Genomic DNA, 9,659 nt, shown 5'->3' with positions numbered 1-9,659 from the left:
TATATATATATATATCTCTATTTATAATATATATAATTTTTAATTGATGTCTAAAAAAAAATCCTTTCATTTTCTTAAAAGATATTACATAGATGTCAGATATTTAATTTGATAAAGACAATTTTCAAGAGAGTGCATAAATCTCATTATATCTTTGCCACATAAGTGTATATTATCATTATAGTATTGTTTATAATTATATTATATTAAATGACTGCATTTTTCTTAAATATGCATGAGATGGTGTAAGCATCTTTGCTTTGCGATAATGATAATAGCTATTATTTTTCTACAAGTGTGATAATTGAAAAATTAACAAATATTAATGTTATACTAACTATTTGTGTTGTGGCAATAATGCGAATTGTCATATGCACCAAATTGTAGAGTAAATTGTAGAGTATTACAAATTTTATCATTAAAAAAGGATTAAATACAAGGCTACATATACATACACATATATGAAATATGTGTATGTGTGTCTTGGAATATTTTTATTAACATTAATTTAACAATTTTGTGACATAATGTCGCTTTATATATAAATTATATTACCATTATCTAGCCATATTAGATTTATAATTGGTTCATGATAGGAACTGTATCAGACACAAGGGACAGACAGAGAGAAAGAGAATATATACAAACATTTAAATTTATTACAATCTATACATTTAAATTTATTACTGATGTTGTTGTATTTTAATAAAAATTGCTATTCTATGCAAATTGTGTTTTTGTATTGTTGCATTAGTTTTTTGTAACCTTATCTCTCATCTGTTATCTGTCTCCTGTACCGTTCCTGATCAACTCTTTTGATGCATATGTGCAATATACAGGATGCTAAACAAAATCTGTTCAAATGCACAATCATTTGAGAAATGCAATATTATATTTACAATATAATGTATATAACAAGTATTTCTCTTTTGCATGTATTTTTTCTATTGAAGTATAAATATGTAGCATATTAATGAAAAATTTTTCACATAATGTTATATTATAATCGATCTAATATTTATCAAAATAGAATGAAATATGAAAGTTATGAAAAATATTATTTTATTGAAATTTTATTATTTTTGATATTTTATTGTATTAATTTATTATATCTTATAACAAAAACGAAGTTTTAACATATATGTATGTATATCATATTTACATTACAGGTGTGACAGGTGTGACAGAGGTAGCAAATGAGTCGATTGATACCATGGTACCCGATACAAAAGAGGAGTTTGAGCAATTTGGCACAATACTTTCGCAAAAAATTAATCAATTTAACAAACACGCAGAATTTCCAGCATTTGCAGAAGAGCTTATAAAATCCATTGCTCTTAATTGTTAGTATATCTTTATTAATAGCTGATATTTTAAAAAAACATTTGGGATATGATATTATTTTTATCACAATAAGCTGGAATACCAGCATTTTATATTCGAACAATGTTTATTTCAGTATCGTCACATTACTTGAAAAAGGTGAAAACTATAGTTGACAACTTTGTTATCGAAAAGCAAAAGATGGAAAAGGGCGAAAAGGCCAAAAAGAGTAAGGGAAAAGGAAAGGCCAAGCTCAAAATCGAGGGCGACAACACCTTGTTAAGCGAATATGGTGATTATGTATATGATGAATACGACGATTTTATGTAGCGACTTTTCACATATTCATACATTCTAGTCGCCTAAATAAACGCAGAGAAATATTAATTTGCAGATTTATACAGAAACTTTATATTTGTATTTTCTGCATATTGAATTGTAACCAAAATGTACAACAGAAAAACAGTTTAAACTATAATCCATGGTACCGTTTACACCTAAAAAGATAAAGAAATAGAAATGAAAACTAGTATATTATCGACGAAAATGCTTAAAAGCAAACACTTCAATAACTATAGTGGTGATATATACTCGTAGTTACTTGGAACAGAGTTAAACGTTTTTATGATTTACATGTTGAGTTTTATCGGATTTTTATTCATGTGTCATTCATTTATTAAATTTTCAATTTAATTTATATTAATATATATTAATATCAATAATCATATTTTTAACATTAAAACTGAAAATGTTGTATGTAATATTTGCGCAACTCTAACTATTCCTCAATTGTGAATCTATTAACATTAAGTAGAGCGGAAAGGGTGAAATTACATTCATATCTTTGGGTTGTATTCGTATCCTGTAAACTGTTAAGAAGGAAAACTCGTCTTTATATAGTTGCGTCATTGCAAATTGAATTCTGTAATTACACACAGTATGGAAATTTTATATATAACACAGCTTATACATACTTACATATATATACCCATACACACATACCTTTATTGAAGATCAATTACAAGTTGGTTTTGAAAAGAGTATATTCCTAAATAAAGGTTGATTATAAATTACTCCTTTTTTTCTCTCTTTTTTTTTTAAACTATTCATACTAGTTGATACAACTATATTCGCTGCAAGGCGACAGATTCGTATTATCATAATATACATAATATAGGAGAGTCCCATATTAAAAAAAAATGTTTACATGATAAAAAAAAAAAAAATCGTCTCAAGTGCTAGGCGAAAAACATTCGTTTCTTGTGATACGCTTTTAACTTAACAATATATATGTCATGAAAATAAACGATAATATTTCACGCAAATATATATAATATTTAAACTTTCATTTTTTGTTTACACATGCGTTTTTAGCCCTTTTGAAAGTTGACAGTGAAATGAAGTAAATGATAATGAAGTAAATGAAAAATGATTCTTGTAGTTTCCTCAGAATTATCGAATTGTTTGAACACATAACCTATATATGTGCTGTTCAAAGATAATGAGAATTGGTGATTGATACATGCAATTATAAAGAAAATCAAATTTCTTTTTTAATTTTTATCTGATTAGTATTGTGTGCAATTACACAAGATGCACGGTTTTATGATGTAGATAGTGGTTTGCTCGATTTTGATAGTTTAAAAAAAGAAAGATTTAGAAGTCTCCAAGATGAATGTTTAATTTAATTTTTAGCATTTTGTGTGATCTGTTTTGATTATATTCAGTAACAATATTCAGGTCAATTTAGGAAATGGCGTTGCGTTTATTATTTCACAATGTAAATAGAGCGTTTTGTCACACTAGCTCAAAACATATTGCCAGTTCTAATTCAGGTATGAAAGAATCGAATGAAAGTGTTCCAAAGGATTGGAAAATAGAATTATATAACACTATGAAAGTTCTTCCGGATTTTATTAGCGAGGAAGAGGAGGATATCCTGATACAGGAGGTTGATCCTTACATGAAACGATTACGTTATGAATATTCGCATTGGGATAATGTTAGTGAAATGAGATTGATTAACACTATATATATAGAAATATTTAATTTTAATTTCTTGGATATCTTGTATTTTGATTTGTCTTTTGTAGGCGATACATGGTTATAGAGAGACAGAATGGAAAAAGTGGAGCAAGGATAATTCCCAAATTCTTGACAGAGTTCGTAAGAAAGCATTCCCACCTGAAATGACGCAGCTCTCCCTTGTACATATATTAGATTTAGCCTCCGAAGGATGGATAAAACCACATATCGACAGCGTCAGGGTAATAAAAGATTATCTTTATTTTCTTTAAAACTTTTCTTTAAATGTCTACATATATTTCTGTTAAAATATTTTACAGTTCTGTGGGGGCATTATTGCAGGATTAAGTTTGTTGACTGACAGTGTGATGAAATTGACAATGGAAGGACATGAGAAAGAATGCGTCGAGTGTTTCTTGCTACCAAGGAGATCGTTATATATTATGAGGTTCTCCCTCTCTCTCAATTTATTATATTTTGTTCATTATTATCAAGTATTTATAAGTATATTTTCATATATTTTAGCGGTGTTGCGAGATACAAGTACAATCACGAAATCCTCAAATCTGAGGAATCATATTTCGAGGGACGACATGTACCAAAAAGTAGACGTATCTCTATAATATGCAGAAGCGAACCTGATCCTGAAATTAGTGGAAACTCAGCTATATAATTAAGAAATCTCACTGCGAAGATATCTGTAAATATCTGAAATTTAATCAGAGCAAGAGAACTTAAATAAAATATGTTATTTAAAATGAACACACAAAGTATATTGAAATAGGAATTAACATTAATCTATGTTATTAGCGTCTAATTATATTTCGCAATGTATCGAAACTTTTATTGAACATTTCTCTTACATACATACATACAATTCAAAAGAGATCTCCGAAGCGTCGTTCGAAATTGCCGCCAAAATATGGCCGTCGATAGTTCTCGCTCGGGACGACAGAGGCGCTGCTGGACGCGGGGTCGAAATCAGCAGCATGGCGACCGTCTACGAGCGCCTGTCGATGGCGGGGGCCGTCGTACGAAACATGGCGTCCGTTAGGTTATTGCTATGAGCGCTGCTCCGTTTTCCATCGTTAAATGTGGCATCGGACATACGCGAGCTGCGGGCTGACGCGGTGCGTCGCGTCCACGGGGCCTCGGAGCGTGTCTGCTTGAATCCCACTTGAGTCAGCTGCTCGCTCGACAGGAGCGACCTGGGCGACGAAGGAACACGACAGCCCCGTCAACACAGAGTGGGCTTGTGGGTATACACACCCTGACGCGAGATCTGCCCGCGAGTGTGATTTCGTCGAGAGCGTGCCGCGGCCTCCGGAATCTCCGCGTCTCGGCGCCGAGTTGACCCGAGCGGGGAGCGTACCCCGTGATAAGACGTACGGGGACCCCCCCGCGCCGCCCCCCCGTGCGTCGCCGTTCGCGGACACGCGCCTCAGAATGCCGGTCCCGACGATCTCCCCGGTGATGAAATTGTTTTTGTGCGCGGGATGCTTTTAAGCGGGGAACGGCATCGTTTTTTCTAGTATAAATATCGTCGTTTTTTCCGATGGAAAGCGACGCGGTGGTGACGATAACGACTCGATTTCGCGCTCGCCGTTTTATTACCCGCGGTCGACGAGAGGATCCGGAGTGTTGTGAACTCGATGTGAACGCGAGCTGTGACGTGTGTTCCGCAGCATCCGGGACCGCGCGTTGTTGCCGAAGAAGATGCGTCTCGCGACAGAACGATAACATTTCTCAGTTGTTCTAAATCGTATCCGTGCTTACCTAGTTGCGGTAAGACAAGTAGAATAAATAGAAAGAGAAACGGGAAGTAGTAAGAGAGAATCGTAATCACGGTATCTTGTATTCCTGTGAACGAGGATATCCTCACGTGCGGTTAAAGAGAGGGAAAGAGGGTGTGATTTACGCTACAGAAGAGAGGAGCGAGGAGAGTGTCGAGCCATATGCCGCCAGCCGGGCTATCGGCGAGAGGCTTGTCTACCTTGATGGACCACGGACAACCGGACGCTCGTCATCGGAGCGAGCGTTTCCTACTCTATCCAGAGAATGGCTCCTCACATCCTCATAGTCCGAACACGGCCAATTCGTCGCCGCGATATCAGCACAATAGCAGAACTAATAGTCATACCACTAGGTAAACAAGAATACGTTCTCTCTCTCTTTCTCTCTCTCTGAAGTGTGACAAAATCTGTGTACCTCCAGTGATATATGTGTGCGATAAATTTTTCTTGCAGTTACGGATACATATATGGACGTACATCCAACAACAATATGTCGGATAGCAGTGTTTCTGATACGCATAGTGGTGGAACTGCAAGAACTGTCTCTCAACAGACTAGTCCCTCTCACGGCACACATTCCTCTTCTCAATCGCGACAAGACAACAGTACCATTATCTTCACAGCCCTTTTTGATTATGTTGCTCAGGGTGAAGACGAGTTATCCCTGCAGAGGGGGGAAACTGTTGAGGTGACTTTATTCCCAAATATTCCAGAATTATTTTATGTTAGGACACACAAATGTGATACAATTGTTATTTTTTACTATAGGTTTTATCTAAGGATGCAAAAATCTCAGGCGACGAGGGATGGTGGACTGGAAAAATTCGTGGAAAAGTTGGAATTTTTCCAGCCAATTTCGTCGCAGAGTCAGAAAGTATCGATCGAGTTTCGACGGTGATTGATAAAGTCCAACCTATTGAGATTGATTTTGAGGAGTTGCAACTGGAAGAAGTTATAGGAGTCGGAGGATTTGGAAAAGTATATAGGTATATAGGCTTCATTATTATATTTTAGAAATGTTTCATGGAAAAGATTCTGATATCCTGATTCAAAAATAATTTTGAGATATACAAATTTTTTTCAGTACATTTCTTTAATGAAATTGTATGTTTATTTTTAGGGGTATTTGGAAGAAACGCGAGGTAGCCGTGAAAGCTGCGCGCCAAGATGCAGGCGAGGAACCCAGTGTAACATTAGAAAATGTACGACAGGAAGCAAAGTTATTTTGGTTGTTAAAACATGAAAATATTGTGCAATTGGAAGGAGTGTGCTTAAAGATGCCTAATATGTGTCTTGTGATGGAGTATGCTCGTGGCGGCAGTCTTAATAGAGTCCTTAGTGGCAGGAAAATAAGGCCCAGTGTGTTAGTCGATTGGGCGATACAAATTGCTAGGGGCATGGATTATCTTCACAATAAGGCCCCTATAAGTCTTATTCACAGAGATCTAAAAAGTTCCAATGGTAAGATATTTTAATATTAATTGATAATGCGCGTACAGTAACAAGTTGTGTTACATTTTTACTCTGAATTGTTTTTTATGTTGACACAGTATTACTGAGTGAGCCAATTGAGAATGATGACTTCCAACACAAAACTCTGAAGATCACAGACTTTGGATTGGCGAGAGAAGTTTATAAAACGACTCGTATGTCGGCGGCTGGCACATATGCTTGGATGGCACCAGAAGTTATTAAAAAGAGTATCTTTAGTAAAGCCAGTGATGTATGGAGGTTAGTCTCTTTACATGTGTACTGTCAGCTTTATTATTATCTAAAGCATAAAAAAACTTTCTTTTTCTCACTTATTTATCTATTTGTTCTAATTTTTGTTAGAATATTTATAATATTTATTGATAGTTATGGCGTGCTGTTATGGGAACTTTTGACGGGGGAAACACCGTACAAGGGTATCGATGCTCTGGCTGTAGCATATGGTGTCGCCGTCAATAAGTTGACTTTACCTATACCATCTACTTGCCCTCAACCCTGGAGGGTCCTCATGGAAGGTAATATATTAACAATATGACAAGTATAATAGATTAACAATAAGAAAAAGATATTCTTTTCTCAAATGCTACAATGTCTTATCGAGCTGAACAATTATGATATTAAATATAATTGTTATACAGAATGTTGGGCATCAGATAGTCATGCTCGTCCTGGATTTGTGGATATTTTAACAGCTTTGGATGAGGTGTGCAATGCATTTGCGGCAACACCACACGAATCTTTTCACACGATGCAGGAAGATTGGAGGCTGGAAATCGAAGAAGTTCTGCACGGATTGCGCATGAAGGAAAAGGTATACATTATGTTAGCTATTATACAAGCTATTTACATATCGATAATTGGAATCATTTGATTAATCATGTCATTGTATTTTTTCAAATAATTTTATTCATATAAAATTTGATTTTTATATGTATATAAACATGTATAATAAATGAATAATGCTTACAATCGTTTTTAAATGCTTTACAAAGGCATGCCGTTCTTTAGAAGAGGTAAGACAAAACAAAAGAGTTTTAATTAAGAAATTAGTATTACAGAAAGTATTACATATCTGTTCTTTTTTATTTTTTATGCGTTGAATAAATTATTTTAAGTATGATAAAAACTCTGAGCACGTCTATGGTAATTAAATTTAGAAAATTAATTTGTTAACGTGTTTTTTAAATTTTATTTACAAGGAGCTGCGCTGTAGAGAAGAGGAACTCACGAAGGCACAAGTGCAACAGAGACAGCATGAGGAAAACTTGAGAATGCGAGAACAAGAATTGGCCGCGCGCGAGATAGATCTCTTGGAGCGGGAACTTACTGTAATGATCATACAACAGCAAAACACGCCTACACCGAACAAGAGACGCGGCAAATTTAAAAAGTCGCGATTAAGATTAAATAAGAAAGAACCTGGGAGCAACATTAGTGCACCATCAGGTATGAAAATTATTTATTCTTCCTACATTTTTATTGACTGTTACAATTGATATCGCGCAGCGCCGTAAATATCTCATAAACTTTATTGCGTTACTCTTGTATATAATAATTCTATCTTTTATTTAAAAACACACACACACACACACATACATTAGAAACAGTGTATCATATATTTGGATTAATGGTCGGGAACATATTGTTTAGATTTTCGTCACACCATCACCGTTCAGCACACTGCCTTAGATCGAGGCAAGGTGAGGAATCCGTCGAGACCTAACAGTCCACCAGGCTCACCCAGCATTCCGAGACTCAGAGCGATTGCATGTGAGTAGTTTTTTCACTATGAAATATCGCTTTCAGTAGTACCGTGATTATGACGATGTATTGTGCAATTTTGAGTGACTTTACGAGCAAATCATACGCATTAGAAATTGTAATTGGATAATTTGAGTGTTACACTGTTTGTATTCTGGTAGACACTTTGTACTTTTATTCGTATCGATACTTTTTTCGGCATGGTGTGCACAATTATTGTTATAAATTTCCTTTTCTTTTGTAAAAATCACAATTACTTTGAGCTAGAGTGTCTTATTATTGTACAAGTGTGTATATATACACATACACACACATAAATTGCTGAAATTACTGTGCACAATTATATTTTACATATACAGTCGCTTACTGAAGAGTATATCCGTAAAGAAGGTTTATCTTATCTACCCTACGTGCCGAATAAGCAAAGGAGAAGAGAAAAGTAGTTGGTATCGTAGTGAGTAGCATTCTGTTTCTTTTTCTTTCTCCGTTTAGTACCGGCGGATGGAGTTAAGGGTAAGACTTGGGGACCGTCGACGCTACATCAACGTGAACGCGGGGCTATTATCACCCAGCCGCCGAATCCCGCCTCTCCTGGCGGCAAACGCTGGTCCCGTTCCGCGCCAGATCTTGAAAAGACACCGCTGCGTACAGCCCTGTTGGCGAACGCGCATCGCTCCCCACTTCTACAGGAAATAGGTAACCCAACCACCAGAAAATTGTACTCCTCGGCCAATAATCTGATAGACAATCAGCCGGGTTGTAGTAGTAGTAGTAGTAGTTATAACGACATAACGCCGCAAAGTTCGTTCGACAACATCGTGCAAGGTATGCGCTATACACCCAACATAGACGAGGACTTCGTTATTCTGGACAACGACATATACGAGTCCGTGGTTCTGCATAATAAAAATCCCTCGCCGAACAATCATAAAACCCATTTTTCGGAGGAACCCGTAAAAAACGTAAAAGGATTATCGTCGGCAACCAACGATGATTACCCCGTAAAAACCGCGATAATAGGACAACGGGCGCCCATCAGTTGTCCGGTTGCTACATCGAAAACCACGTCATCCAAGTGCCACCAAAGGCCACCGCCCGAGTGGGAGCATTCGTGCTCCACGAATTTCGTGCAAAACGTAGCGTCCACTTTGGTGGGTACCGCGAAGCGAGTCAAGAGTAAGAAGCGCGATCGAAGCAAGTCGAAAGAGTCAAAACGTCGTGACAGTTCGGAATCGCGATTACAGTACCTAGCCGATTTCTTCCGAT

General features: G+C 36.2%; 2 protein-coding genes across 5 annotated transcripts in view; both read left to right on the top strand.

The window, feature by feature from the left end:
• The window catches only part of LOC115245079 (eukaryotic translation initiation factor 3 subunit J), a 4,817-nt gene extending 2,392 nt beyond the window's left edge, over positions 1-2,425 (top strand). The window contains exons 5-6 of the mRNA XM_029823181.1: positions 1,170-1,343; positions 1,460-2,425. Of these exons, the coding sequence (XP_029679041.1) occupies positions 1,170-1,343; positions 1,460-1,653 (368 nt within the window). The 3' untranslated portion in view covers positions 1,654-2,425. The remainder of the gene's footprint in view (positions 1-1,169; positions 1,344-1,459) is intronic.
• A 160-nt stretch (positions 2,426-2,585) lies between these two features.
• Positions 2,586-9,659, top strand: part of LOC115245076 (alpha-ketoglutarate-dependent dioxygenase alkB homolog 7, mitochondrial-like) — a 9,351-nt gene continuing 2,277 nt past the window's right edge. Inside the window, exons 1-13 of one of the 4 annotated variants that reach the window (XM_029823175.1) lie at positions 3,181-3,325; positions 3,417-3,590; positions 3,691-3,796; positions 3,874-5,494; positions 5,595-5,829; positions 5,910-6,127; positions 6,262-6,602; positions 6,692-6,872; positions 6,999-7,147; positions 7,271-7,443; positions 7,832-8,078; positions 8,283-8,402; positions 8,886-9,089. In XM_029823175.1, the coding sequence (XP_029679035.1) occupies positions 5,304-5,494; positions 5,595-5,829; positions 5,910-6,127; positions 6,262-6,602; positions 6,692-6,872; positions 6,999-7,147; positions 7,271-7,443; positions 7,832-8,078; positions 8,283-8,402; positions 8,886-9,089 (2,059 nt within the window). In that variant the 5' untranslated portion in view covers positions 3,181-3,325; positions 3,417-3,590; positions 3,691-3,796; positions 3,874-5,303. Of the gene's footprint in view, positions 2,835-3,063; positions 3,326-3,416; positions 3,591-3,668; positions 3,797-3,873; positions 5,495-5,594; positions 5,830-5,909; positions 6,128-6,261; positions 6,603-6,691; positions 6,873-6,998; positions 7,148-7,270; positions 7,444-7,831; positions 8,079-8,282; positions 8,403-8,885; positions 9,654-9,659 lie in introns of those variants that run through there. The other 3 variants (XM_029823173.1, XM_029823177.1, XM_029823176.1) reach the window with 3 other exon arrangements.

Source organism: Formica exsecta, unplaced genomic scaffold, assembly GCF_003651465.1.
Source record: "Formica exsecta isolate Colony F162 unplaced genomic scaffold, ASM365146v1 scaffold90, whole genome shotgun sequence".
Taxonomy (NCBI): Eukaryota; Metazoa; Arthropoda; class Insecta; order Hymenoptera; family Formicidae; genus Formica; species Formica exsecta.
The sequence above is the reverse complement of the archived record's forward strand: the minus strand, read 5'-3'. Positions and strand labels throughout refer to the sequence as shown.